Source organism: Aedes aegypti, chromosome 3, assembly GCF_002204515.2.
Source record: "Aedes aegypti strain LVP_AGWG chromosome 3, AaegL5.0 Primary Assembly, whole genome shotgun sequence".
NCBI lineage: Eukaryota > Metazoa > Arthropoda > Insecta > Diptera > Culicidae > Aedes > Aedes aegypti.
Genome location: NC_035109.1, coordinates 75,179,572 through 75,196,861, shown reverse-complemented (window position 1 = coordinate 75,196,861; position 17,290 = coordinate 75,179,572). Strand labels below are relative to the sequence as shown.

Genomic DNA, 17,290 nt, shown 5'->3' with positions numbered 1-17,290 from the left:
TTTTTTTTTGTTGGAATTGGAACAAGGTTAGAAAATCTTTCCTGAAGAAAATTTTTCATGAATAGGGTAACGGTCGTATTTTGGACCCCCTAAGGAAGTGATTTTAGTTTTTTGTTTCAATTAATAAATTGCACAGCGTAACGAAGTCAAAGAACATGCCAACATGTAGCGAAAAGCTTCTTTTACGAGATAAAAATGCCCATACAGTCAGGTAGGATCCAAAAAACGTCGAAAATAATTGAATTGTGAAGCACAGTCTGTTATTATTTTGGACACACCAATACATTTTGGACCCTCAAGGTATATATTTTGGACCCTCGGCATTTTTTTTTATCGTTTGGCGACAAAGTCCACGACACTGGTTGTATAATATGCTTGCCCATAGTCTAATCAATCGATTGACAATGGAAAACCGAAAAAATTCTACGCTTTTAGTTCATAAATTTGAAAAAAGGTTTTGTTTACATTTGAAAAATTTCTGACGGCTTAGATTTCTGTGTGTAACGTGTTGTAACGGTTGCATGGATGAACCGATTAAATTTAATTAATTTCAGATAGAATAAACACATTTGCTATGTACAAACGCTTGATGCAAGTGCGGAATAGTCCTATCTTTCCAAATGGCATGCGAATTGAGTTCGATTTAAACTGGGAAATTTGCACCCTAGTCATTTTCAGTTGCATAGATAAATTCCCAATCTTTTTTAAATTGGTCTTTCACCTTTTGCGACACAGAAAAATTGTTTGACGTTATTAATTTCTGCTGACTTTCTAATACTAGCATATCTAGCCATTCGCTTAATGTCAAATTTCAAAAAATATATGCAACCATGAAAATGATTTTAAAATTAAAGCAGAATGGTACTGTTTACCAACCTCACATGGAAAAGGTCCTTGTGATGGTATCGGTACAATACTTTTCTTTACGAATTTTCTCAACGGTGGAAAATTTTGTGGAAAACTTTTTCCAGTTAATATTTTTTTTTATTCCTGAGAAAATTTGCTTTCATTTTCATAAAAAACTTTGTTTCTACGATGCTTCGTTCTTGAGTTATGATTTTTCAAAGTAAGTAGTGTCAGAGGAAAACAAAAAAAAAATCCAATTCCAAGTTTTCCGGAAAAATAAGCGACCCTGAATTTTTCTAAATTTTTTTTATTCATATATTGATGAGCCCTGCCTGTGGAAAAAGTTTCATGAAAATCTGAGACCCTTCGGCCCACTTTGTACGGAAATAAAAAAAAAATCCCCAGCAAGCACATTAAGTTTCAGCATTATCAGCCAGATTGTAAATATGTTAATAGCACAATATAAAAAAAGACAGCAGGACGAAGGCAGCAACAATCAATTCTGTCGAAATCTATGCTCTTTGGAGATAGAGGAATTTGTTAATATATTCAGATAGAGGAATATGTTAATAAGCAGTAAACCCGTCAACTTTCAAACAATTGACACCACTTTTACTAAATTAAAAACAGAACTTTTAAGAAATTTGATACAATCCACACAAAAAACGATCTTACATGCCATTAATTATGTATTCAAAATTCGCTGGAAAGCGAACACAGAATTGCAAACCCAAATTGAGGATTTCTTTGTTGTCTACCGTATGTTTGTTTTTTTGCGCATGCGCATTTATCCTTTTTGACAACGCGCGGGAACTTAGTTCTCTTTAACAGGAATCACATCGCGAATATGAATTTCTTGGTTCTAAATATCGTGATTTCAGAGTCATGGTATTGAAAGCGTTACTGATCAAGCATGCCAGTGGAACAGGCAAGATATTTGTTCTGGAATAAGTGACTACTTTCATGAAGACGGGATGCAAAGAATCACGCTTTTAGAAACTGAATCATGAAATAGAACAAGTGATGCGTTCCGTTTACCATGACTTTTTATTCACAAACATGGGAACGGATTTTTTTGCGTGTACCCAAAGATATAACGACGTGCACCCACGTGTTTCTAAAAACCGACAAAGTACGAGCTGCATTGGAAGCACCATTCACTGGACCATACGAGGTAATCTCAAGAAACAATAAGACAATGACCATCATCATCAGGAGTAAACCTGTAACAGTATCAGTCGATAGAGTTGAACCAGCCTACTTCGCTAAGGAACCTGATCCATCATTCGATCCTAGAAAATCCGATCGAATAACCAGAAGTGGACATCACGTAATATTCCGGAATCAGTGAGAATTTATCTAGGAAAGGGGAGTACTGTGGTGCCCAGCCAATCTGGGCACACTGTTGACTACTGAGCGCGACAACAGCAAATCGCAACCACGGTAAAAAGAAGCAAGGTATTATACTCCGAAAAATGACGTTTGGCAGTGACGTCATTCCTATCGCAAACTCGAACGAGTGCAAAAGAAAGCAAGGCCTGCTCTCCTTTACTTTCCTCAAGGCCTCCTGCTTGACGATAGGAATGACGACACATGCTTTGATGGAAAATCGTTGTTTACACGAGGGAATAGCCTACCTTGTTGTGTATACCGTGATCGCAACCATCTTCAGTTTCGATTGTAACCTTCACTTATTCGTATCGTAAATAAATCGCTCTGTATTGTAGTTACTTCCTTCTTCGTATTTTCATAATCCGCACCTTAGATCCATTGCTGTAAAAATTTTGGAAATCGCTCCACTTGGAGAATATATACATTATAAAAGTTAGAATTTGGATTCTCTTGATTTTTGCTCGATATTCGAAATATTTGTTCTTAAATACATGTATTATTCTTCTGATTGTTCTCGATGTTACGAGTCTGTTAAACTAAAAGTAGTAACTTTTTTGGTAAGATTTGACACGATGCTCAGGCAGTTTCTGTTAACAAAAAAAAATTTTTTTGGTTCAATTGCATATACGTGTTCGATAATAACTTTCACTCGCAGAAAATATCCAGCTATCTGAAACTTCAGTACTCGCGGAGAGTGAATTGATCGAGTGGCTGTGATCAAGAGCATAGGTCTGCATTTGGACACAAAACTGTCTTTTAGAGAGCATTACTTCATCACAGTTGCCACGGTAAACCGAAATCTGAAGTTTATATTCAGAATCTCCGGAGAATTCAGTGACCCAAACTGTCTACGTGCACTGTATTATTCTCTGGTGCACTCTATGCTAATAGAAATATAAGAAGTAGAATGCTAGTGGCACTGTTATCACAAAATAGAATTATTTTAATGTTCTTACTGTTGAAATTTTTGATTGCTTGTTTAGTGCCATGTTGTAGAGAATGTTTTATTTTGGTCGAAAAAATTGATTTGACACTTATAGACCCGGTACTCAAGCTGTCAGAGCGTGGCAAACTAGATGTTGGTCACACGAACAGTAGCGACATTAGCGTTCTACGGCTAATACTTCTACTTCTATGCTCGAGTGGTTTGAAGTCCGTACACCGGTATTTAGACATCTAGGATTCAGCCTCGATTCATCCTTTATGCGTTGAGGTTTCTTCCATGGCTTTATCCCACTAGTCACGCGCCGTATCAGAACCGGTGTCGGCTCCGTGGAATAGACACATAAAAGGCGGCACCGAATCGAGAGGGTATTGGTTGTGCAACAACTGCTAATGGATAGTATCAATGGACCCAATATTATTTTCCAAATCAATATCAATGTAATTCTTAGCTTAAGACACACTAACTTTCTTAGGTTATATTTAAGACTCACAGTGCGTTCGTCTATAGACAAAAATCAAATTTCAAGTTATTTTATTCGGCCATAATAAGTATCCATGAGTGTTTATAGATAGCATCCACTATAGCAGCAAGTATTGATAAGCTATACAAAGCACTAAAACTACTTCAACAAGCGTCGAAAGCGACAGTTTTCGGAGTTGCAGAAAAACTAAATTTTCTCGCATGTTTTCAGCATTCCTTTCAACTAGTACGAAGAGTGTTGAAACCAACCTATTCAATCAAAATCTCAAAGAGAACATGGCTGAAGGTTGATAAAGTATATTTGATGAGATAAGCAAACAAAAAAAGGTCCACCGAGTTCCATCCTAAATCACTTACAGACATGCTTCTTAGAGTGTCCTCTAAGAGGTCTGAAAGAAACAGCTGCAACTCCCTGCAATTCGAGATTTTTTACTTTTTTTGGGTATACTCCTTATCCAGCACAAACATTAAAATGGTTTGTTTGTGCAAAAAAAATCTGAAAATCTTTTAACACTGTGTGGCTTTGGCTCAACCAGACATTACACCAGAGCAAGTTTATGCTTAAAATAATATAGTTTAAATGAAGTTTCCAAGATTTTATTCAAATTTCAAAAGTCACTTATGCAGCTACGAGTGAGAAGAGACGTGTTTGCAAATAACTGCTTGCATAATTATGAGCAATAAAAGTACAAATTTCGAGGTTTTTCTTGGAAATTAATCAAGTTGGCGCTTGGGACATTTTTGCGATTATGCGTATATTATATGTCATTTATGCAAATTGTAGCTCTTTTGATCAGGAACAGCTTTTCCTTCCATAATAAGGTGCTCAAATGGCTTGATCTTCCAGTTTTGATTTTTATCCCGCATATCCATACATTCAACGCACTGTGAAACGCAATGAGTTCTTTGTTCAATCGTGTGTATAATCTGTTTGACTTCTGTATTAGTACTCATACTTTTATATATCGGCTACTTGTTTCCAATGCGTTTGTTTTTTAATTTATGTTTTATTCATGTAGACAATGATGTTACCATGTATGCATTTTATGGCAGTATGGCATGAATCTAAAAAAATTTTAAATTATCAAGAGCTTAAAAGTCTTTATTTGAGGCTGGGCTGATATTTTGTGCAGCGCATATCGCATATAGGGTGAATTGTCAGATAATAATTCTGATAAATTACATTTACCACGTAATGTATAATCTCAATGTGACTGTTATGCGATTACAATTATCAATATGACCAATTCAAATTGTGTTTTTTTACAATTGTTCGTTGAACAATCTCACAGATTTCAGTAAGTTAGTTAAAAAAGTTTATAAATGGATGACTCTCCACGGTGTTAACTTGAAATTTAAAAAACAAATGTCGAATGTGACAAATATGCAGTTATGGGCAGTATAATGGGTTTTCGTCTTTGTTTCCATACTGTTAAATACACATTATCAAAGTTGCCACAAACCGAAAATCGATTAATGAGATCGTAGATCCATTCAAGATGAATTGTTATACAATATTTCAGTTCTATCCCGTTGGGCTGAAAATAACTGAGAGTTCTTATGGGTCTTAAAGCCGCCTGGATTTGTAGGCAGAAACACCATGCAACTCACAATATCCACTGTGAAATATCACTAGAAAGAACAGCCTTTGTAAAAAAGAAGGAAAAACACTACGAAATGTGTCAATTGATGTTTGTATTCTTACCTTATACAATCAAACGTTCTTTGGTCTAAAATATTTTTCGGCCTAACGGCACTTAGCCTAACGGCCTTCTGCCTCACGGTATTCGGTCAAACGGCCTGCTTTCCTTATGAATCGCCACTGAAATGGCTGCAAATTTGACGGAACTCTATTTTCATCACGAAGATTGTAAAGGAAGATATTGGAGATACGGTTCTTAAGAATAAAGGACCAAATAGATTATACTATGATCCTGGTACTGGCCTCCTTGGTATACAATTTAAAAAAATAATCATACCTTGTCAATGAAATTTGGACAAGTTAAATCTAGACTAACATGTGAAAAGGGCGGAATAATTTCTACAACTCGAAGCTCCACAATTCTTGAAAATTTTAACTACTAAATTGGTAGTTCTGATTTCTTTCCATCATATAGAATTTGTTGAAACCGAGGTATTGCATGCGAGGAAGCTTCGATTTCCAAAGGTTGATCCGCTATTTTTATATATTAGCCACGATATTATACCCTGATAGACGACCCTTTAACGGATTTTGTTCGTTCTTACCTCATTGGGGAAGAATGGTGCTTGTAAACTGACGCAGATTGCATTGCAAAAATCTGCCAACCCCATGATGAACAGCGTGAGCCACTGCCGCCTGGTAAAGTCCAGCGCCATGGTTGTCTGCCGCTCCTACTGATACCTCAGCTATTCAAGATGAAAACGATGCAGCTTTTTGTCTGGTGCCACAGGATGGATCAGCTACTATCAGCTAACCACGGTCAGAGCGATTAATTTTCACGGTTGCACTCCGATGTTCTGCCAGCACTAATTAGAAAACTAGGACTAATTGCAATTGATAACGTCACTTGGACCGAAGATTTGGCCTGCCAATCTAAGGCGAGTGGCAGCAGTCTAGAGCGCACAATTTCATGCACCAGTTGGCGTTCTGTATGTATATTCAACTGCCATGCACAGGGAGATATGTATGGGAGATCGATCAGCGCGCGATCTACGTGAGTTACGAAACTTCGATCCACACCGATAGTTGTTACTCTTTTGCCAATACTCGTCTAATGCTGTGCACAACTCTTCTATTCAAGCGGGAATTTGTTTTGTCTAATACAACTACCACCTATTGTCGTTGAACACAATCACTCACTCACTAAAGACGATTATTTTACACAATATATCCTCGAGGAACTTTTCACTAATTTGTAATGCTGATTGAGTGGCTACACCTCACAATAAAAAACGAAATGCAGTCTTCTTTGGCACAGATTGATTGCCTATCATGGCTCACTCTTTGTAATCCAGCTGCAGCCCGATCCAATGAACTTTTCGTAAACACGGTATCTCCCAGAAGCGTAGGCTAACGGCGCGGAATGACCTATCTCCTCACCGGGTCGTAGGTACCGATAGACACTCGACCTTTGGGTACTCTTTGGGCAAAGGCATTTTAACTTCCACAAGGTATGGAACTTCAGTAGGTTCTTCGAAGCCAACAAAATATCCAATTTTCACCAACACAATACACCAATAGAATGTCAAACCGGGAAGCCCGTACTCTGCGCAGGACACTTCTTGAGGAGACGGATCCTGCCTTAGGTACTGCTCGACTGGACTCGTTGTGCACTTCGCACCGACGCTCGAATCGGACTGAACCTTCCTGGACCGGGACCGATCATCTCTAGCCAAGTAGAACTCAAATCCGAAAACGATTCGCGCACATTCTTATCGATCGGGATTCTGCCGTCATCTCAGACGGTTAGCTCTTCCAGAGCAAGCAAATGAGAGCGCTTTCTTCGATAGTGTACCGACTCTCTGGCGGGTTCATCCGTTAACTAGGTAAGTAACTTGGCGGAGAAAGTGCGTAGGATTTGACGGGTGGAAATGTGCTTTAGTAGTGCAGACACTATTTCTTATCAGTTCATGCAGGTCAATAGCGCGAGACGGTGACAAATGAACGACAGCTACGATGGGGATATTCTTAGAGAAGGTAAGAATTATTCAACCGGTGGTTGTAAATTATCGTTACATATGCACCACACGAGCTAGATGATGCATGTACGAGAAAGGAATGAGTAGAGTCTACTGGAATGGACATGGGAGTGGCGATGATTTCCATTGAGTGGTCAAACTTTTCTGAAGGTAGTAAGCCAATAACTATCATAAACGAAACTAAGCTACAATACGTCGAATTATTTTTGATTTGCTATCGTTTGGATAAGGGGTCGTACACTAATTACGTAAGGGCTTATGGGAGAGGAGTGCTTAATTATGGATTTCTTACGCACCATACAAAATATTTTCAATTTTCATTCAAAAAATGTCACCTAAGGGGGGGGGGCGTGGTATTAGTTAAAAAACGCCAAAATTGTCTTACATAATTAATGGTTAGCCCCTAAGTATAAAGATCTGATAAATACCATGGTTATGATTATGGTATCATAACTAAAATGCCTATTGATAAGCTTTTTTTTATTCCATCTGGCGTTACAAACCAACTGAAACAGAGGCTACTTCTCAGCTCTGTTATTATGAGTACTTTCACATTTATTAGCTGAGAGTTGTCTTTGCTAAATGACTATTTATGCATTCGAACATCGTGTGGCAGGTACGAAGATACTCTATACCCTGGGAAGTTGAGAAAATTTTCATTTCGAAAAGATCGTAGACCGGTGGGATTCGAAACCACGACTCTTAGCTTGGACTTGCTGAAAAACTGCTCGTTGGCTCTCTGGGCCCTGTTATTGATAAGCTGTTCCATTCGATTTTCCCTAATTCAGTATTATTGAGAATGCATATTTCGTGAAAATTGATAAACCTTGGTATGATATTGGATATTATCACAACAACATTGTTTAAATGCTATATATTTGTTTTTAAACACCTACTCAATAACTTATTGAGCTCTTAAAAACGCCGAATAACCTTTTGAAGAGCATGCTATAGTATGCCGGTATTCAATGTTAATACCTTGGTATGATATTCGTTTACTATACTTTTCTGCTCCGGGATTCGTGAGATTTCTTCATAAACTGTTCCAGATATTCCGCTAGTATCTTGAGACTCTTCTAAGCTAAATATTCTTGGAATTTCACCATGATGTGTGATAAAAGCACACCAAATTACTGCATGAGTTTTTCGGGAAGAGGTTTGACCGTAAAACACTTCAAGGATTTTTCCAAAAATAGCACAAATCATTCGTCTCAGAATTAAATTCGTAACTTCTCTTGAATTTTCTCAACAAATACTTTCTTTAAGATATATCCTCAAATACTTTCTTTAAGATATATCCTCAGGATGTTTATAAAGACATTACTCCTGATAATCGTTTGAGATTCTGCCATGCCTAACTCCATATTTTCCTCATCGAATCTCTTGTCTGCGGAACTCAATTTAGATTCTTGAAACCTTGGCTAAAATTTCTTAAAGGACAAAAAACTGCAAAATAAATCCTTTGGTGGTTTAAGAGACATTCCTTGGAATTTTTTTTAGAGAGAATGCCATTATAGGTCAGCGTTAGGTCACAGAGGACCAAGTACAAAACAAAAAAATCAGATTATGTCATTAGATGCAAAATGACGGTAGCTTCATTTCACTTTCATTAGGTTTGATGGATGTTGTACACTGCGAGAGATATAAAACTTATATTTTATTTGGTTATTCAATAAATTTTGATAAAAGTATGCAGTAAGAGTGGACCAAGTGCTTATAACCATAACAACGAAAAATATGCGCTGTGCAATGCGAGAAAATGCTAGACATTTCAAGTGATATGCCAGGTTTTTCGGCATCGAATGATTATTTTTCTCACTTACCTCTGGAAATTGATAAATGTAACATGAACCGATGCATTGGATTTTGATTTCTGGCCACTTATCGTATTTGGATATTTGATCAAAAATTGTAACAAATTCTGTGTAGAGCACTGAGAAGAACAGCAACTGGAATACTTACAGAAATTTTCGAAAGAACTCTTACATGAAGTTCTGAAGGAACTCCTACGGGAACTTCCGAACTATCTACTATAGGAATTTCCAAAATTACTCCTATAGAAATTTTCGAAGGAACTTCTACAGCAATTTTTACACAACACCTACAGGAACTTCTACAGGATCTCCCAGAGGAACTCCTACAGGATCTTCCAGAGGATATCCCACAGAAACTTCTGGATGAAGTTCTTCAAGAATTGCTGAAGAAGCTCGTACAGGAATTTCCGGAAGAACTCCTAGACTAAATTCCGGTCAAACTCATAAGAGAACTTCTGACGGAATTCATACAGGAGCTTCCAGAAGAACTCCCACAGGAATACTTACAGGAACTTTCGGAGGAACTCTTACAAAAACTTTTGGAGGAACTCTTACAGAAACTTTCAGAAGAATTTCCAAAGGAGCTCCTACAGGAATATCCAGAGTAACTCTAATCGTACAAGAATTTCCAGAGGAACTCCTAGAGGAACTTCTGAACGAACTCCTTAGGAATTTCAGAAGTAACTCCCTCAGGAACTTCTGAATGAACTCGTACAGGAATTTCCAGAGGAACTTCTAGAGGAGCTTCCAATGATACTCATACGGGAACTTCCACATGAATTCAAACGGGAACCAGAGGAACTCGTACAGGAACTTCCGGAAGAACTCCTACAGGATCTTCCAGAAGAACTCCTACAGGAGCTTTTGGAGGAACTATTTCTGAAGGAACTCCTTAGGAATTTCCGAAATTACTCCTAGAGGAATTTACGAAAGAACTTGTACAGGAATTTCCGAAGGAACTCCTAGAGGAAATTCCGATGAAAGTCATACGGGAACTTCCGGATGAATTCATACGGGAACAAGAGGAACTCCTACAAGAACTTCCGGATGGGGACGGACCTGGTGTAGTGGTTAGAACACTCGCCTCTCACGCCGAGGACCTGGGATCGAATCCCATCCCCGACATAGTCACTTATGATGTAAAAGTTATAGTGACGACTTCCTTCGGAAGGGAAGTAAAGCCGTTGGTCCCGAGATGAACTAGCCCAGGGCTAAAAATCTCGTTAATAAAGTCAAACCAACCAACCAAGAACTTCCGGATGAATTCCTACAGGATCTTCCAGAAGAACTTCTACAGGATCTTCCAGAAGAATTCGTACAGGAGCTTCTGAAGGAACTCCTACAGGAATTTCCGAAACAACTCCTACAGGAATTTACGAAGGATATAATACAGAAATTTCCGAAGGAACTCCTAGAGGAAATCCCGATGAAAGTCATACAGAGTTCCCCGAGGGCACCCTAATGAAGCATTTCAAATACATTGATAGTATTCTTAGGATAAATCATGCAGAAAAAGCAGTCGCACCTTTTTCGGTGAGGAAATACAGTTGTCCCCTCGAAGCAGTTCCCTGAGGGCATTCCCGTCACTCCAGAAACGACCCAAATGGCCCACACGGTGCCCCGACAGACCGTTATTATGTAAAAAAAATGTCCATCAAATCTGAGTACAGGGCTCGATTCCTGAGGTCATTATGTACCTCTGGACCAATTTTTAAAAAAATCCCTAGGCGGAATCTCGATAAATCCTGATTTGAAGTTTTTGACTTAAAATTTCAATATAATTTATATACAAATTACACAATAGCGCCGGGAAAACCTAAAAAATATCGTTCAAAACGACGGCCAAACTGTTCTTAACTAGTATATAATTGTTATAGTGGTTATATTTATAAATATGTTTAACTAACTTAACTAACCAGAGTGGTTTGAGTAAGTTTTTATATGGCTTAAACCTGTAAGTTTAGTTCAATTGAATGAAATCTAAAAAACTAAATATCAATATAATGTTGTTGTTATGTTCGATCAAACTAAAACTTTCAATGGTTAATATTATTTATTCACAGCCCATTTTTCGACCTTCACACTAAGTGACCAGCCCACTGAAGTCTGCCGTATTTTTTTTTTTTTTAATATTAGCTTCTTCATACATATTGTACTGCTCTTGATGTATACGTCTAGTTTTCCATCAAGTATTGTCCTCAGTACTTTACGTTACAATTAACGTATTCTGTATACTTAACCACAACAGGGTTTTGACTACACGTAGAGCATCATTTCCACATCTCAAAAGTGTTCCAAGATTAACATAGTTTTCAACAACTTCATAAAAAAAAACCCCAATAAGTACTACTAAAGTTTCAACATCACTGGGAGTCCTAGTTCTTGTCTTACTTAGCTTGTTACCATGTAATTTGTTTTTATACAATTCATTGTCATCTGTTTATTGATTTCAAGGTCGCGTTCGACTCAGTGACGCAAATCTATCTGTGGCAGGAAATACTTTAACATTAACTGGGAAAGCTGATTAAGCTGATATATGCAATCAAGTGTATAGAATGCATACGAGGTGTTAACTTCGTTTGTGATGTTACATGAATTATAAAAAATGCATTTCGAAATTTACTAGTCACCATTACATTCTGATGTATATACTTTTGCAGGCTTTGTAGGCGATGACTTTATTGGAATCGATCGCAGCGCAGTTGAGCGGGCTTTCACTATCTTAAATACACACAACAAAGATAAGCTTGTGATGCCATTTAACCTACCCAAATGTACATGGTTGCATGAAGAGAAAGAAGCAGGTTCAGTTGTGTTATGGCTGAGGCAGTGCTTGAAGGGGATATAGTTGAAATTGTCGAAGAGCCTTGGACGTGTGACAATTATGTCTCCCGTGCAGTTCTGGCTACGAATATCAACTTTTACGGATTACGTAACTAGCTTGAGGACCCGTTACTTGCAATGGCAAATTACATTTCTACACTGTTGCCTAATAAAAGCTTATCTAACTTCATCCATTCTCTCTTTCGTAAATAATTTCGCAATAATAAACACCACTGCAATGTTTCTATCCTACGATATTGCGATGCTTTATCGTAGAAAGTGAACTGAAAAGAGTTTCGAAAAAAATAGTCTTCAATAATAATAATGAAAAAATACATGATAGCAGGGCAAGAGAGTGAGAGTCCAAGTGATGTTGAAACTCGGATAGAACTAGGCATTGAAATTGTTGAAGACTTTGTAAATCTTAGAATACTTCCGACATGTGACAATGATGTTCCCCGAGTAGTCAAAATCATGTTGTGGATGAGAAAACAGAATACGTTAATTTTAACGTAAAGTTCAAGAACAATACTCGGTGGAAAGCTTGACGTATACATCAAGAGTAGTACAAGACGTACAAAGAAGCAAATAATATTAAGAAAAATGAATACGGCAGACTTCAGTGGGCTGGTCACTTAGTGTGAAAGTCTAAAAACAAGCTGTAAATAAATAATATTAACCATTGAAAGCTTTACTTTTTTCGAACGAAGCATCACCAGTAAATTGAAATTTAGTTTTTTTGATTTCATTCCATTGAACTAAGCTTACTGGTTTAAGCCATATAAAAACATACTCAAACCACGCTGGTTAGTTAAGTTAGTTAAAAATATTTATAATTATAACATCCATAACAATTATTTACTAGTTAAGACGACCAAACGTCATTTTGGACGATTTTTTTTAGGTTTTCCCGGCGTTATTGTGTAATTTGTATATAAATTATATTGAAATTTGAAGTCAGTAGCTTCAAATCAGGATTTCTCGAGATTCCGCCTAGGGATTTTTTTTAAATTGGCCCAGAGGTGCAGAATGACCTTAGGAATCGAGCCCTGTACTCAGATTCGATGGACAATTTTTTTACATAATAACGGTCTGTCGGGGCACCGTGGGCCCAATGATGACCCAATTACCCTCTTCAAATAATTTTAAAGTCTTCTCATGAAAAATAATGAAGAAAAAGCTGTCGCGCATGATCTTTGACGCTGAGGACTGAAAAACTCAATACTTTTAAGGTGAAGTAGGCCGTCATTGAAATTTGTACGTGTTGATGATGATTGTTGTTAAATCATGTTACAATTTAGAATAAAAAAAATCAGATGAAATTTGAAAAAATGTTACCAAAATTACAATAATAGTTTAATTTAGTGTTACCAAATAAGGATGATAGTGTTGACATTACATATACATACTTCGCAATTGGGTTAAATGGACACATTGATGTGATATTTTCGAAAAAGGTGAGGATCGAACTCACGACTCCCTGTTCACTAGATAAGGCGCATTACCCCTACACCACGAGAGGACACATGGATCCTTAGGTTAACCAGAATTTTGCGTGCCTGTTTCGGAAGATTTAGATGCCCATCAAAATACAAGTCGAGAGCGCATTATTTCTTAGGTATTGAAAGACCACACATTACTCTGGACAAGATTTATGTGAGGCTATTGCACCTTTTTTCCCAAGAACAAGATCTTATGAGATTTTTTTGTTTGTTGTTTTCATATGGAAACGATTTCCGTATGAAAACAATCCATATGTGTGAGTGTGCAGGAAAGAGAAACGTGATTGAACGTCAGATTGCCTAACTCGGAGAGATCATACTACCCAAAAAACAAGTTTACACTTAAAATTGGGTTAACTGCAATTAGTTTTTACCCACGGTTGGGTTGTTTTGCCTTTCACGCAACATCTATGTTGTCAAAGATAGAGAGGGACGCAACGAACCAGCATCGAATGTCCGTGGAATAAGCCAAATTTGGGTTCTTTCGAGTTTAGGGGAACTGACGAACTGAACGATTTGGACGAACGATGTGAATGTTTTTTTTTCACTCTGGATTACCGTTTTGATTCATATTACGGACAGCTTCAAATTCCGGACACTCTCGTTTGTATGGGAAACATTTCACACGAAATGTTTCAATTTTCGTTGTCCAAAAGTTCTCATTTTCGAGGCTCGTTTTATTAGGTTTTTTCCATAAATATCGTTGCAAATTTATAATGCCCAACTACCTTAGACGTCTCTTAAGTGGTTGAACGATTTTATTTGATGATTTGACTGTTCCATTAATGATTATCATGAGCTGTCCGTAATTCGAATCAAAGCGTCCGGAATATAAGGCAAAAGTGAGGGAGCGTCCGGAATAAGAATCATGAAAAGGCCACACGTATTGATTTATTTAAAATTATTCAAGTTGCGGACGCGTATTCTTTACCCATCATCCAAAAGTTAAGGGCTTCCGACGCTCGATAACGCTAAAAAATCATACAGAATGATTTATTTTGTATGGTCCAAGCTGGGTTATACTTCACTGAGGCCTTAAGTGTCCGTAATATGAATCAAAACGGTATAGAGAAAAGGATAAATATGCTTCTCTTGACATACAGTGCTGTTCTGAATAATGGCAGCGCATGCCGATTTTTATACAGAATGCTCAATTTTGGTATGCTGTAGTTTTGTTTCCTTTCAAGCAATCTAGTTGAAATTTTCTCTACAGAACTTCAAATACAGTCAGGTCTCCTATTAGACACATGGTTGGGGGGCGTAATAGGAATCTACGTTATAGGAGACCCAGGGCTTATGGGATTTCATCACTTTGGGGGTGTCGTTGAATATCTCGTATGCCAAAAGAGATAGTACAGTACTGTCTTCGGCGAAGTTTCAGTACTAAGTACGATCTACCTTTAGGAGTTGAGGATCATCCTTTTAGTTGAGAACTTGGCCGGTAGGGGCGCTTTTTCTGATTTGCACTATATGAACCATGAGGGATAAGAATGCAAAATTTTGTAACATATGATATCTCTGAATCCTGATGTTTTGGAAGGTTGGTGTTTTCTGAAGAGTTGTTCAGTAGCTCAAGGGCTGACATGTGGTGGCCATTCTAATACGGAATTACGCCACCAGGCGGCGCTAGTGGGCATGGAATTTTTGTTTTGCGCATAGCTCAGTTGCCTGACCACTTAGAAAAATGGCGTCTTCGGCAAAGTTGCTCAGTATCACAAGGGCTAACATTATTTGAGCCGAAAGTTTCGAAATTTTGCCACTAGGCGGCGCTAGTGAGCCAAGAATTTTTGATTTGCGCATAGCTCAGTAGCCTGACCACTTAGAACGATGGCGTCTTCGGCAAAGTTGCTCTGTATCACAAGGTCTAACATTATTTGAGCCAAAAGTTTCGAAATTTTGCCACTAGGCGGCGCAAGTGAGCCAAGAATTTTTGTTTCGTGGATAGCTCAGTTGCCTGACCACTTAGAAAGATGGCGTCTTCGGCAAAGTTGCTCAGTATCACAAGGGTTAACATTATTTGAGCCAAAAATTTGGAAATATTGCCACTAGGCGCCGCTAGTGAGCAAAAAATTTTTGTTTCGTGGATAGCTCATTAGCCTGACCACTTAGAAAGATGGCGTCTTCGACAAAGTTGATAAGTATCACAAGGGCTAACATTATTAGAGCTGAAAGTTTCAAAATTTTGCTACTAGGCGGCGCTAGTGAGCAAAGAATTTTTGTTTTTCGCATAGCTCAGTTGCCTGACCACTTACAAAGATGGCGTCTTCAGCAAAGTTGCTCAGTATCACAAGGGCTAACATTATTTGAGCCAAAAGTTTCGAAATTTTGCCATTAGGCGGCGCTAGTGAGCAAGGAATTTTTGTTTTGCGCATAGCTCAGTAGCCTGACCACTTACAAAGATGGCGTCTTAAGCAAAATTGCTCAGTATCACAAGGGCTAACATTATTTGAGCTGAAAGTTTCGAAATTTTGCCATAAGGCGGCGCTAGTGAGCAAGGAATTTTTGTTTTGCGCATTGCTCAGTTGCCTGACCACTTAGAAAGATGGCGTCTTCGGCAAAGTTGCTCAGTATCACAAGGGCTAACATTATTTGAGCCGAAAGTTTTGAAATTTTGCCACTTGGCGGCGCTAGTGAGCAAAGAATTTTTGTTTTGCGCATAGCTCAGTAGCCTGACTACTTAGAACGATGGCGTCTTCGGCAAAGTTGCTCTGTATCACAAGGTCTAACATTATTTGAGCCAAAAATTTGGAAATATTGCCACTAGGCGCCGCTAGTGAGCAAAGAATTTTTGTTTCGTGGATAGCTCATTAGCCTGACCACTTTTTTGGCTCAAATAATGTTAGCCCTTGTGATACCGAGCAACTTTGCCGAAGATGCCAACTTTCTAAGAGGTCAGACTACTGAGCTATCCACGAAATAAAAATTCCTTGCTCACTAGCGCCGCCTAGTGGCAAAATTTCGAAACTTTCGGCTCAAATAATGTTTGCCTTTGTGATACTGAGCAACTTTGCTGAAGACGCCATCTTTGTAAGTGGTCAGGCTACTGAGCTATGCGCAAAAAAAATATTTGCTCACTAGCGCCGCCTAGTGGCAAAATGTCGAAATTTTCGGCTCAAATAGTGTTAGCCCTTGTGATACAGAGCAACTTTGCCGAAGACGCCATCGTTCTAAGTGGTCAGGCTACTGAGCTATGCGCAAAACAAAAATTCTTGGCTCACTAGCGCCGCCTAGTGGCAAAATTTCGAAACTTTCGGCTCAAATAATGTTAGCCCTTGTGATACTGATCAACTTTGTAGAAGACGCCATCCTTCTAAGTGGTCAGGCAACTGAGCTATGCGAAAAACAAAAATTCTTTGCTCACTAGCGCCGCCTAGTGGCAAAATTTCGAAACTTTCGGCTCAAATAATGTTAGCCCTTGTGATACAAAGCAACTTTGCCGAAGACGCCATCGTTTTAAGTGGTCAGGCTACTGAGCTATGCGAAAAACAAAAATTCTTTGCTCACTAGCGCCGCCTAGTGGCAAAATTTCGAAACTTTCGGCTCAAATAATGTTAGCCCTTGTGATACAAAGCAACTTTGCCGAAGACGCCATCGTTCTAAGTGGTCAGGCTACTGAGCTATGCGCAAATCAAAAATTCTTGGCTCACTAGCGCCGCCTAGTGGCAAAATTTCGAAACTTCCGGCTCAAATAATGTTAGCCCTTGTGATACTGAGCAACTTTGCCAAAGACGCCATCTTTCTAAGTAGTCAGGCAACTGAGCTATGCGAAAAACAAAAATTCTTTGCTCACTAGCGCCGCCTAGTGG

General features: G+C 38.3%; 1 protein-coding gene across 2 annotated transcripts in view; it reads right to left on the bottom strand.

Moving 5' to 3' along the window:
- Positions 1 to 7,026, bottom strand: part of LOC5564266 (MFS-type transporter SLC18B1) — a 30,383-nt gene extending 23,357 nt beyond the window's left edge. For both annotated transcript variants that reach the window (XM_021851107.1, XM_021851108.1), the window contains exon 1: positions 5,912 to 7,026. In XM_021851107.1, coding sequence (XP_021706799.1) covers positions 5,912 to 6,022 — 111 coding nt within the window. In that variant the 5' untranslated portion in view covers positions 6,023 to 7,026. The remainder of the gene's footprint in view (positions 1 to 5,911) is intronic.
- Between the last annotated feature and the right edge of the window lie 10,264 nt (positions 7,027 to 17,290).